This window comes from Schistocerca gregaria, chromosome 9 (genome assembly GCF_023897955.1).
Source record: "Schistocerca gregaria isolate iqSchGreg1 chromosome 9, iqSchGreg1.2, whole genome shotgun sequence".
Taxonomy (NCBI): Eukaryota; Metazoa; Arthropoda; class Insecta; order Orthoptera; family Acrididae; genus Schistocerca; species Schistocerca gregaria.
In genome coordinates, this window is record NC_064928.1 from 123061054 (window position 1) to 123074818 (window position 13765).

General features: G+C 45.3%; 1 protein-coding gene across 1 annotated transcript in view; it reads right to left on the reverse strand.

Annotated features, from left to right (window-relative positions):
* The window catches only part of LOC126291461 (uncharacterized), an 80006-nt gene extending 67409 nt beyond the window's left edge, over positions 1–12597 (reverse strand). Inside the window, exon 1 of the mRNA XM_049984973.1 lies at positions 12283–12597. Within this exon, the coding sequence (XP_049840930.1) occupies positions 12283–12597 (315 nt within the window). The remainder of the gene's footprint in view (positions 1–12282) is intronic.
* Positions 12598–13765: the final 1168 nt, after the last annotated feature.

A 13765-nucleotide genomic window follows, 5' to 3' on the forward strand; every position in this document is an offset into this window, starting at 1 on the left:
GTCGTGCTTGGGTAGGTCAGTTGACAGAGCACTTGCCCGCGGAAGGCAAGAGTCCCGAGTTCGAGTCTCGCTGCGGCGCATAGTTCTAATCCGCCAGGAAGTTTCATCATTCACACAATTCCGAAGACGGCAAAAGCTGACATGCGCGAGAATTATCGTTCAATCAGCTTAACAGCTTTTGCATCCAAGATGCTGACAAGAATAATATACAGAAGAGTGAAAACGAAAATTGAGGATGGGCTAGATGACGAACAGTTTCGCTTTAGGAAAGGTAAAGGCACGAGAGAAGCAATTCCGACGTTGTTGTTAATAATGGACGCTAGGTTAATGGAAAATCAAGGCACATTCATAGGATATGTCGACCTGGAAAAAGCGCGTTCGACAATGTAAAATGGTGGAAGATGTTTGGAATTCTAAGAAAAATAGGGGTAAGCTATAGGGAGAGACGAGTCATATACAATATGTACAATAATAAGAGTGGACGACCAAGAAGGAAGTGCTCATATTAAAAAGAGCATACAGTAAAGGATGCAGCTTTCACCGCTACTGCTCAATCTGTACATCGAGGAAGTAATGATGTAAATAAAAGAAAGGTTCAGGAGTGGAATTAAAACTCAAGGTGATAAGATTCGCTGATGACATTGCCACCCTGAGCGAAGTGAAGAAGAATTTCACGATCTGCTGAATGGAATGAACAGTCTAATGAGTACACAGTATGGTTTGAGAGTAAATCGGAGAAAGACGAAGGTAATGAGAAGTAGTAGAAATGAGAATAGAGAGAAACTTAACATCAGGATTGATGGTCACGAAGTCAATGAAGTTAAGGAATTCTGCTACCTAGGCAGTAAAATAACCAATGACGGACGGAGCAAGGAGGACATCAAAAGCAGACTCGCTATGGCAAAAAGAAGTTTACTAATATCAAATATCGGCCTTAATTTGAGGAAGAAATTTCTGTGAACGTACGTCTGGAGTACAGCGTTGTATGGCAGTGAAACATGGGGCTTGAGAAAACCGGAACAGAAGAGAATTGAAGCATTTGAGATGTGGTGCTACAGACGAATGTTGAAAATTGGCTTGACTGGTACGGTAAGGATTCAGGAGGTTCTACGGAGAATCGGAGAGGACAGGAATATGTGGAAAACACTGATAAGGAGAAGGGACAGGATGATAGGACATCTGCTAAGACATGAGGGAATGACTTCCATGGTACTAGAGGGAACTGTAGAAGGCAAAAACTGCAGAGGAAGACAGAGATTGGAATACAATCGTTTGGGAAGCTAGCGTAAGGCGTGGTGAGTACAGCAGCCAGCGCCCTTGTCAGGGCAGCAGCAGTCCCTGCTGTGTCCGGTGCACCTGTTGCGGCTGTCCGGGCCCTGATTTACGGCCCGGATGGGCGCAGCTCGGCTGAGGCGTCCTGCCGCACAATGGACGCCCTATCTGCCGCTGCAGCAGCTCCTGCCTAGAGACGCCAGCCATCTCTGCCTACACCAAGCGCTCCGTTCGCAACAGTCTAGTATGCCTCAGTGGAGGCTCTGTCCACGCTGGGGAACCCCCCGTATGCAGCACGTCGTGTGCCGTAGGAGGCAGAGCACGTCGAACAGAGCCGGTACTGTCGCCTGGAACTTTTCCCTGGACGCTGTAGATATCTATCGCGGTGCAGTACTTAACTGCCGTTGCAGGCTTTGCAGCCATGTGCTCGCGCTCTCCCGTTGCTTCTGCTACAACACAGAGCCTTTCCTAAAGCCCTCGGCACACGGACCGTGCACCCGAACGTTGAGCGTTGAGGTGTCGAGTTTTTGATGTCATAGCGTGCAACAGCACGTTCGGGAGTCTTTCCGAACGTGCAGAGCAATATCTAGCATGTCAGATATTCTGAGCATTGACCAATGAGATGGCACAACGCCACCTACGTCATATGCACGCCGTCTCCCTTCAGTACAGAGTTGTGAGGCGCCATATTCGCATTCATTTCAAGCCTATATGTATATATGCCGTTTCTGAGCACCAGCAAATTGAGAATCACTGCAAAACCCATTGTTAAGTGTATGATTCGTCCCAATAAATAATGAGAAACATCATATTCGTGGGAAAAGAATTATTGTAAAGTGCGTATTATGAGAGTAGGCTATTTGAAGGCAGCGACACACTGAAGATCCACCCAAACGCATTGTTGTTGGTACAATTTGTTATAATTAAATTTCAGTTAGTAACACATCTACGATTAAGGTTTTCAGCAAGGGTTAACATAATACGGTTATATACAAGATATATGTTGATTTCGTTTAATGAGTAGCGGTACCGACCTGGTGGTTCGCGTCTTGACACAACCAATTTTTTTTTCCTAACATTCGCGTTTTTGTTAGGTTCTGATACTTAATTATTAATTTAATATAAGTATATACTATAATATCTGATGTTAAGTAAACATAAGTTCACCTTTCTTTGAGGGGTGACTCTGTTCGATTGGCTTAATCTAAAGGACAGCTTGCGCTACTTGTAGAAATATAATTTGCTCCTCTTTCATTTACGCCTCGTAATTCACATGTTGCAAAGCTTCTGCTACTGGATAGGGACAGTGATGAAGTAAGACTGACCTTTGAGTTCTACTAAAATGTGGGAATGATGAAATAATGTTTATCTAATGCGGAGAATTATTCCAAATTTGTAGCGCTCTGTTTGTAACTTTAATAAGCCTGTGTCCTTATTGATTGGACATGGCACTTTCCTTTTCGTGAACGATGGAGGAAATGTGCGTTTTAATAGAGCTAACGTGGAAATTTTATGCTCGCCCGTTGAGTAAACAGTGTGATTAACGAACTAGAAACATCCCTCAACTGTCGCTTGAGTGCGTCGCGATCGCGTATACCACGTTGGGGCCCACGTACCGTGTGCACGAGTCGCATCGTTCCTGAGCGTTCAGCAGCACGTTGAACTTGGCACGCTCAACGTTAACGTTCGGCAGCACGGTCCGTGTGCCGACGGCTTGAGGCCGTCGGTACACGCAACATTCCTTCGAACGTTATCAGTGCCGTGCGGGGCCAACTACGAGGGTCATTCAATAATTACAGACAAATAGGCCTGGGAAAAAAACTGTTACTAGGGAAAGTTTGGTACTTTGATGACTTTATGTTGGAATCGCTGGGATGAACCCTGATCAGCTGGTGTATCAACATTGTTTTGTTTATAGCCTCAAAAATACATTTAAAGTTGGGGAGTCAGTTTGAAACTTCCACATTAGTTGAAGAACGTTGTGTTATTCGTTTTTTATTTGCTGAAGGCGAGAAACCAGCGAATGTATACTGTACAATGTCTAAAGTTTATGGTGAAGGTGTCCGTGGCTCGTGGTCTTAACGTAGCGTTCTCGCTTCCCGCGCACACGGTCCCGGGTTCGATTCCCGGCGGAGTCAGGGATTTTCTCTCCCTCTAGATGACTTGGTGTTGTGTGGCTTTCATCATCATTTCATCCTCATTCACTCGCAAGTCGCCGTAGCGGCGTTAAAGAACTTGTGGAGCGGCGGCCGAACCGCCCCGCGAGGGGTCTCCCGGCCACCAATGCCATACACTCATTGATTAATGGTGAAGGTTGTACGAATCGTGAAAATTTTTGCAATTGGGTAGAGCAGTTCAAAAATGGTCGCGACCGAGTGACTGACGAACACCGTTCTGGCCGACCCGTTGCAGTTTCGTCTCCCTCACTTTAATAATAATTCCGGTTCTTCGGAAAAACACATAATTTATGTCTGAAAACATTTTTTCGTTAAGGGACAGGTGGCGCATTAACCGCAAAAATCAAAATGGCTAGAAAATCGTTTGTTCCAAAATACTATCCAATGACACGTGAATTTACCCCACCCACACCTCCAAGGTGTGAGGGTACGTCAGGCGATAACTTCATAATTGTCACTTTCATGGGAGTGCGCTGCCTGTTACGACAAACAACAGTTCGCTACACGGCCACTGTAGCGCGTTGAACAGTTCCCTCTGCGTTTTGTCGGAGGAATACAACGTTGAGAATTTCACTTCCCATTAAAATTTACGAAATAATTGTCTGTCCTACCCTCGTGTCGTGGAAGTGGGGTATTAATTCAAGTGTCACTGGATAACATTTTGAAACATACGATTTTCTACCCATTTTCATTTTTCCATTTACAGCTCCATCTGTGCCGAAACGAAAAAAAAACCTCGTATTTTTTCTGTAGAATTCAAATCTGCAATCTCAGGTAACATTTCTAAGTCCCCCCCCCCCCCCCCCTTCCCCGCACCCACAGGGTGGGGTGGGCGGTCGACTCTGGTATCGTTGGACGTTCCCCTCTGAGACAAACAAATTTTAACTGTAAACTGATGGGAGCTGATGTGTAATTTCCGAGATATTTCAATGTCTTCAGGTAAATTGAACACCCAGTGTTCATACTGCCATGCTTGTGTTAAAACAATGCGATAGATAGTGATGATAATTATATAGTCCATGTGTACATTCAAGCAAAGTGTGTCACTTACGATGCTAGCTACAGGAACAAGGAAATATGTGTAGCATGGTTGTTAGGACAAGGCACTAACAGAAGTATAGTTCGTGTGAGGATGGAAATGAGGCTGTTCGAGTGATTTGCCTCATTCAAATCCACGCTTCCACCATGTAACTGTTAGCACTGTCAATCGTCTGATATAACTGTCATAATACAGGTACTTCCTTGTACCTGTAGCTAGCCTTCATGTGTGATATGCCTTATTTGCATCGACATATAGACTAAGTGTTAACACTGTCATTCACTTTGTATTAAAACACAAGCAAGGCAGTATGAACACTGGATATACAGGGTGTAACTGAGTATAAGATATTTCTATTGGTGGCTGAGGAGTGTGTAGTGACCAACATTACATCAGTACTTACGTCATTTGCAGACATAGTTGTATGTTTTTAGGTTGGTTAGTACCTCCACGTACATTAGTGCTTACTTTCCCCTCGGCTGCAAAAAAAATGGTTCAAATGGCTCTGAGCACTCTGGGACTTAACGTCTGAGGTCATCAGCCCCTAGAACGTAGAACTAAGTAAACCTAACTAACCTAAGGACACAGACACATCCATGCCCGAGGCAGGATTCGAACCTGCTACCGCAGCGGTCGGGCGTTTCCAGACTGAAGTGCCTAGAACCGCTCGGCCACTCCGGCCGGCCCCTGAGCAGCAGGCCAGGTGTTAAAGTGGAGAGACGTTGACACGAGACATTTAGTCTATACTGACTGGCGTAGTCCACTTAGTAGTGCAGTACAACCATGCAGAAAACATGTCATAAACTTTGCGATGTGTTTCCTGGAAGACAGTTTGACACTGAGGGAAAACAACCGAGACACTGATATGTGTACATATTAAGGCATCACATACAGGTATAAAAATGTCTGGACTTACTCCCATTACACCCTGTATGCGAGGGTTGGGACTTCAATAGTGGCAACTATTCCTTTACAGCTCGTACAAAATAGATACGTGTTTAAAAGTTTTACTGACCTTCAAAGTAGTCACCATGATTGTGTATAACCCGTTGCCATTGATGTGGAAGTCGTAGGATACTCCTAGCAGTGCCAGTTGTGTTGACAGTACGAGCGGCGCAATTTATTGCCCAATAAATTTGTAGCAGTTGTGAGTGTGTGGGTTTTATTTTGTCAAGTTGTGCAATGGATTGATCCAACAAGTACCCTTTGGCTCCTGCTGGAAACAATTTCAACCTCACACTACTACAGAAGTCAAACAGACGCTCCTAATGGACCAACAAGAACTGCTTCAAAAACATTCAGCAACAAATATCTCCTGTAATCTCCGCTGTAACGAAAAGACACAAAAATATTCTATATTATTATGTAACTAGTGGAATTCTTGGGTACTGGAGTATTGCTAGTTAGTGTAAGAAAAACATTAGATAAACGAAAAATATTATTGATTGCAAAAAAAATGAGAAATCAAGTGAAACTTTTTCTTATAAAATAAAAAAATTCAGGGTTCTTTTTGGAACAGTAAATTGCCTCTTATGGATAGGAATGCTATCATTTTACAAATTATGGAAATGTTCTTTCTCCCTTTCTTTTAAGATGTTATTTACTCAGCTGGATGGCTGAGAACCGTGCCTACACAACTTGAATAACTTTCCTAGGTACGGTCAAGGCTGTCACATGAGGAATGTAATGGAGTGTACTGTTATGGAGGACAGATGGGGCTCTCATACACTGTTGCCCACAATACCGTGAGCTGGAATGACTGCTGCCTGCCTCGCTCGCTGCTGATAAATAACACAACTATCTCTTTCTATCTGGATTGACGTTCACCAATCAAACTCTCCCTACGCCTTGATGAAGTCAAGGACTCCTATCCACCCCTAGTCTAACTACTGGCGTGGTACACTGGTCAGATAACTGTCCACCGCTATGCCACTCAATATTCGCTCACAGACATTTAAATAGTACTCTGTCTGTGTTCACCCGGCACAGTGTGGCGGCGAACACAGTGAACAACACTTAATCACGGGCGCTCCAATATAGAGTATCACACCGATTTGCTAACGACAGAGGTGCTCTCCTAGAGAAGTACTGAGGAGAGAGTTTGTTCCTCGCTCTTTGCGCACTCACTCTCGTTACGTGTTCCCACTCCAAGATCGACAGCGGAACGCCCCCTTTTTCTGGAAAAATTGCAAGGGTATACCATTGGCTGTCTTCCCTCACTCCTCTGGCTCTTTGAGTCAGAAATATTCCGCCAATCAGCGTTGCTCTTTTAAATAGGAGAATGACGTTTCGTTTAAGTCGACTAATGCGGAAATATGTAGCATCTCCATTAGACGTATTCTGTCCTCCTGTGAGAACTCCGTAACTACGCAGTCGGCCCATCAAAAAATGCGTCTTCTTGGCGCTCGCACACAATGTAGCGGAATCTGCTTTTAAGTCGAACATGGGGATCGTTATCTCTCCGCTCTGGCGAAAGCTATCCTCTCTCTGGGCAGTTGCTCCGACCGAAGTAGGTGTGTGTTGACTCACCCCTCTGAAGGGACGGGTCTCCCAGTGGGCTGGTTGCCTCTTTAGAACGAAAATTCCTGTGGCCATCATGTTGTGTACGCCAGCCTCGAATTTTTCAACGTCGGTGCGCACTTGCGATTTACTTATTAGAGTTGCATATCGCTTACATGAATTCATACAAAATTGACTCTACCTTGTCGAGTTTGGGTTCGAATGAAGCGTTTTGATGTACAGAATACCATTGTGAGGACGGAAAATGTAAGAAATGAAGGTCAGGAGACCACTGCACCTTATACAGTTCTGAAGCGAATGATGTGATGTGGTTTCCGTCAGTTTAGAAATCGATTTGAACTCATTAGGGCTTAAGTCAGGGGATTGAAGTAAGTGGTATAGCACTTAGCAGCCCCATCAGGCAAACAAATCCGTAACAGCTTGCACCGTACGTGCTTGAGCATTGTCCTGCAAAATAGTCAGGTCCTGCAGAAAGCGTGGACTTGTTGCGTCTTCTAAGTGTCCTGCCAATGAAACGCAACCTTTGGCTCGCCTTCCCCACAGTATTATCTACGTGGTCTTTCCAACTGAAGTTGTTCGTAATTTTAACACCCAGGTACGTAGTTGAATTGACAGCCTTGAGAATTGTACTATTTATCGAGTAATCGAATTCCAACGGATTTCTTTTGCAACTCATGTGGATCAACTCACACTTTTCGTTATTTAGCGTCAACTGCCACCTGCCACACCATACAGCAATCTTTTCTAAATCGCTTTGCAACTGATACTGGTCTTCGGATGACCTTACTGGACGGTAAATTACAGCATCATCTGCGAACGGCCTAAGAGAACTGCTCAGACACTCATTTATATAGATCAGGAACAGCAGAGGTCCCAGGACGCTTCCTTGGGGAACACCTGATATCACTTCAGTTTTACTCCATGATTTTCCGTCTATTACTACGAACTGCAACCTTCCTGACACGAAATCACGAATCCAGTGGCACAACTGCATGTGTATCTCACTTTCTCCATGAGAATCTGCCGCATAGCTGGATAGACCGCACGATATCGCTGCATTCTTCGTCTCCAAGATCTCCAGACAAGACCTCACACGATTTTTTCCTGTGGGGATATGTGAAGGAAATGTGTTCACCACCCCATTACATTATGGCATAGCTTCTGTAAAAGCAGACGCATAGGTAAAATTGTACGATTTTGTAAGCAGCATGTAAACCGTTCCATGTTTATAGTATTGTTTTACCAATAAATACGGAGTTACCGGACCAGGTCATCATTTTTTAAACACCGTGTATTGAAAATGAGGAAAAGACACACTGCTGTACTTGTCGACGTTTTCGATTCTCCGATGTGCATTTGATTCCTTTTAGTTCTGTAGAACAGATTTCTCCATTCGTTCTCGTTTCTGCACATATCTGCTCCACACCATCAAGTAAAACAATACCCATTATGGGGAACGGCATGACAGTACACAACGGCTACAAACCACAAGTGATGGAGAAGGTGCAATTTTCACAAAAAAGGTATATTATGATTTAATCCACAACTCGATGTGACAAGTAAAAATTAGTAGCTAGAAGTAACATTTAACATTCAACACCTGTTTGCCGAAATTTTTATTTCTTCGTAACAATATTGTGTGACGCTACCAAGTATCGACTGTACTTCACAACCACACTACTGGCCATTAAAATTGCTACACGAAGAAGAAATGCAGATGATAAACGGGTATTCATCGACAAATTAATATACTAGATCTGACATGTGATTACATTTTCACGCAATTGGGGTGCATAGATCCTGAGAAATCAGTACCCAGAACAATCACCTCTGGCCGTTATAAAGGCCTTGATACGCCTGGGCATTGAGTCAAACAGAGCTTGGATGACGTGTACAGGTACAGCTGCCTATGCAGCTTCAACATGATACCACAGTTCATCAAGAGTAGTGACTGGCGTATTGTGACGAGCCAGTTGCTCGGCCACCATTGACCAGACGTTTTCAATTGGTGAGAGATCTGGAGAATGTGCTGGCCAGGGCAGCAGTCGAACCTTTTCTGTATCCAAAAAGGCCCGTACAGGACCTGCAACATGCGGTCGTGCATTATCCTTCTGAAATGTAGGGTTTCGCAGGGATCGAATGAAGGGTAGAGCCACGGGTCGTAACACATCTGAAATGTAACGTCCTCTGTTCAAAGTACCGTCAATGAGTACAGAGGTGACCGAGACGTGTAGCCAATGGCCATAACATTACGCCAGGTGATACGTCAGTATGGCAATGATGAATACACGCTTCGCCATTCACGGATGCGACCATCATGATGCTGTAAACAGAACCTGGATTCATCCGAAAAAATGACGTTTTGCCATTCGTGCACCCAGGTTCGTCGTTGGATACACCATCGCAGGCGCTCTTGTCTGTGATGAAGCGTCAAGGATAACCGCAGGCATGGTCTCCGAGCTGATAGTCCATGCTGCTGCAAACGCCGTCGAACTATTCGTGCAGATGGTTGTTGTCTTGCGAACGTTCCTATCTGTTGACTCAGGGATCGAGACGTGGCTGCATGATCCATTGCAGCTATGCGGATAAGATGCCTTTCATCTCGATTGCTAGTGATACGAGGCCGTTGGGATCCAGCACGGTGTTCCGTATTACGCTCCTGAACCCACCGATTCCATATTTTGCTAACAGCCATTGGGTCTCGACCAACATTTCTCCTCCTTACACGAGGCATCGCAAAAACGTTTCACCAGGCAACGCCGGTCAACTGCCGTTTGTGTATGAAAAATCGGTTGGAAACTTTTCTCATGTCAGCACGTTGTAGGTGTCGCCGCTGGCGCCAATCTTATGTGAATGCTCTGAAAAGCTAATGATTTTCATATCGCAGCATATTCTTCGCGTCTGTAGCACATCATCTTCGTGGTGTAGCAATTTTAATGGCCAGTAGCGTAGAAGTTACGAATAACAACTGAAAGTCAGTCATCTGTTCACCGACGTTCGTAATTCGTTCTAAGAAGCTACACTGACCAAAAGCATGTAAGGGTCACTTTTTTGAAACCCCATCATTTTCCACAATTGCGACGCAGAAGTTACAAATTTTTCAAAAATGTACCAGCAGCCTTCCTGCGTAATTGTGAAAAGCGTGGCGCCCTAGTACGTCACACTTCAGCAGCAAGGTCTCGACTTATGCGAAAAAGAAAGGCAGGTTCCAGAGGTTGATGTGAGGTGTAAAGTGCGTTAATGGTGTTACATTGTCACCACATTTCACTACAATTCTGCCGATCACCACCGTGGACGTGTCACACGATGGGAAGGTCGTCACAGCTACTCCTTACGCAAATTTCACCCCTTCTTTTGACGTCTGCGATGGAGATCAGAACCGCGACGAGCAGCGTTGAAATGACGTGACTTTCATATGGGTAGCAGAGGAAAACATTTCAGATACACCCGTGCTCGGAAGCGATACGAAAATGACTCAAAGGCCGTCAATGAAACCACAGTTACCCTCGGCGCGTTCATTTAATCGCATTTCGCGGACGGAAATGAAACCCTACAGTGCAGTGCGTTGATGAGCTACGAAGGGAAAGAAGTTGTGAAGTCGTAAAATCTGATTTTAAACTGTGACAACTCACAACTAAAAATTACAGTTACTAAAAGGTGGGATTTACAGAAATCACTGATAGCGGAAAATCACAGTTTAGCCCGCCCCTAAACAACACCGACTCAAAGGCAGGCCTCGGCGCTTGTTCGTGACGTCACATCAGCTAGGCATGGCGAACGCCAGGTCTGTTGCAGGCATACTCATAATGGTTGTGTCTCCCTCTCTGACACAGGGAAATGTGAAACTATTGGCGGTAGTTGACCAACACACATTGTTCTGCGAGATTTCTGCAAACAATTAATTGTGCAATTCATTACACTTCTTAACAAATAGTGTTCTCCAGAACTTAAATTTCCACCTGTTTTAAGGATTGATATACAAAAACAACTTCATGGTCCAGTAGCAACAGAATTCGTGCTTCTTTACCTTATTTGTAAATCTGAGGAAGTTACGTTTGTACTGGGTTGCTTTTACAAGGAACTGTGAACATATTGGTGCTCTTCTTTAGGTATCTTGGTTGACTATGGGGGAGCAGCACTGAATGTTAATGAAATATCTTGCGATTGTACACGTTGGGGGAGGTGTAGGGGACAGAAGAAGAGGCAAAACAGATATACTTGTTTTATCCAATAATTTTTTTATCTTATTAAGTTTCTCCTTTGAGTTGCAAGAGTAGAATATTTATCTTTTCTGATGTGCATGTTTAGGGTTAGGCTAGGTTAGTGTTGATTAACGTCCCGTCGACAACGAGGTCATTAGAGACGGAGCGCAAGCTCGGGTTAGGAAAGGATGGGGAAGGAAATCGGCCGTGCCTTTTCAAAGGAACCCTTCCGGCATTTGCCTGAAACGATTTAGGGAAATCACGGAAAACCTAAATCAGGATGGCTGGAGACGGGATTGAACCGTCGTCCTCCCGAATGCGAGTCCAATGTGCTAACCACTGCGCCACCTCGCTCGGTGTGCATGTTTAAAAAAAGTTTAAGCTCAGAAGTATTGTCGTTGTATGTAGCTATTTTGTTTCCTGTTTTGAATTCCTATCGTTGAAAACGACTGTGATCTAATGACGGGCAAAAATTGGACATTTACACATATAAATTAGTTCACATTTCCAGTGACGATGTCAAACGAAAGTGTATAAATAAATAAATAAAAGAAACGAGTTCATTGTAAGGGAGTTGGGGTAAGTTGGGGTAAGTTTCGATAGCAAATGGATCAAGTAAATATAGTTACTCGAATGTAAAATTTCCAAAGCTTGCAATGGGGCAAAGCACCTTCTCATATTGATTTACGTTTGTTACGACAGGATTCAGTAACACAGAACTATGATCTTCATTTGTAACTTTACGATAGTAAGAAAATCTTTCATCTAAATGAAACTGCAGAATCCAAAACAATACCAAACATTTTGCCCAAAAATAAGATATTTATAGTGATAAACACGCCCAGGCGTTTCTGCCTGCAACAGACCTGGCGTTCGCCGTGCCTAGCTGACGTGACGTCACCAACAAGCGCCGAGGCCTTCCTCTGAGTCGGTGTTGCCTTAAAGCTTTTCGTCCGCAGTAACCGTACTGCGCCTCAAAACCGACGGCGGAAGAAAGGGGACGCCGTCTCTGAGTAAGGTGAGCGGTAAGACCGCGTACAGAGGGAAGCCGCTGCTAGCGCAGACGCAGTACGTTACACCGGCGCAGCGAAGGCAGCAGACCAGAGTAGCTAGACAGGCAGCCAGCTAGCTCCCCCGGGCTGTCGCCTAAATCAAACGGGAGCGTCTCGGGCGGCGACGCCGCTTTTCGGCGGGAAATGGCCCGGAAATTTCGGCAGGCGGGCTCCGCTGGCGACGGGGAAGGATATTGTGCGCCGTCCGCGCAGAAGGGGTGAAAAAAACGCCAGCGGGCGATCAATGGCGCCGCAGGTAGCGGCCAAGGGACCGCAGGGACGCCCAGCCGAGCCAGCGGCCTGCGGGCCTGCACCACGTCCGAGGCGCCAGCCATCACACTAGACTTGCCCGTGGTGCGAGCCCTCTTCTGCATATTCAGCCTCCAGTGAGATACATATTCCCAACCGTTCAGAAATGGTTCAAATGTTTCTAAGCACTATGGGACTTTACTGCTGAGCTCATCAGTCCACTATAACTTAGATCTACTTAAACCTAACTAACCCTAAGCTCATCACACACATCCAAGCCCGAGGCAGGATTCGAATCTGCGACCGTAGCGGTCGCGCGGTTCCTGACTGTAGCGCCTAGAACCGCTCCGCCACACCGTTCGGCAAAAAATAAACAGTCCTTGTAATTGTGTAGGTGACAGACCATTAGGAAAGGTAAATACCCAACAGAAGCCTAGTAGTGTCAAACATTGGCGTTAATGTGAGGAAATAATTTTCGAGATGTCAGAAGCACAGTATTGTATGGCAGTGAACCATGGACAGTCGGAAAACTGGTGCATTTGAGCTGTGGTGTTGTATCCTGCGACGTTGGAAATTTGTAGTAAGGTTTTATGGGACCAAACTGCTGAGCTCATCGGTCCCAAAGCTTACTTAATCTAACTTAAACTAACTTAGGCTAAGGACGACACACATACACACCGAGGGAGGACTCGAACCTCAGACGGGGTGAGCCGCGCGGAGCGTGACAAGATGCCCCTGCCTATGGGGTTAGAATTACGAGCATTGATAAGAACAGAAAAGCGGAGGTTCTCCGCGGAATTGCGAGGGAAGGAACATGTGCAGAACATTGACAAGAAAAAGGGGCAGGGTGATAGAACTTGTGTAAATGTATCAGCGAATAACTTCCTTGGAATTTGTGGGAAAACTGTACGGGAAGACAAAGATTGGAATATATTGAACGAATAATTTGGGACTTAGGTTGCAAGTGCTAGTCTGAGGTGAAGAGGTTAGCACAGGACAGAAAAACTCGGATGGTCGCATAAAACCATTCACGAAATTGACGAGCAAAGGGAGGGAAGTAAGAAGGGGGGGGGGGGAGAGACTTATCCCTCGATCACTGTTGCTAACGGTGAGCTTTTCGGGCGCGAGCACCAGGGTTCCGTTACACTGTACAGCGTGCTGTGGTGGCCCTGTTTTGGGCGGTAGGATAGGTCTAGGCGGCGTGAGATGGGTCTGCCACTGCGCTGTCTCGGCCGGCGCAGCTCTTTCCGTTAG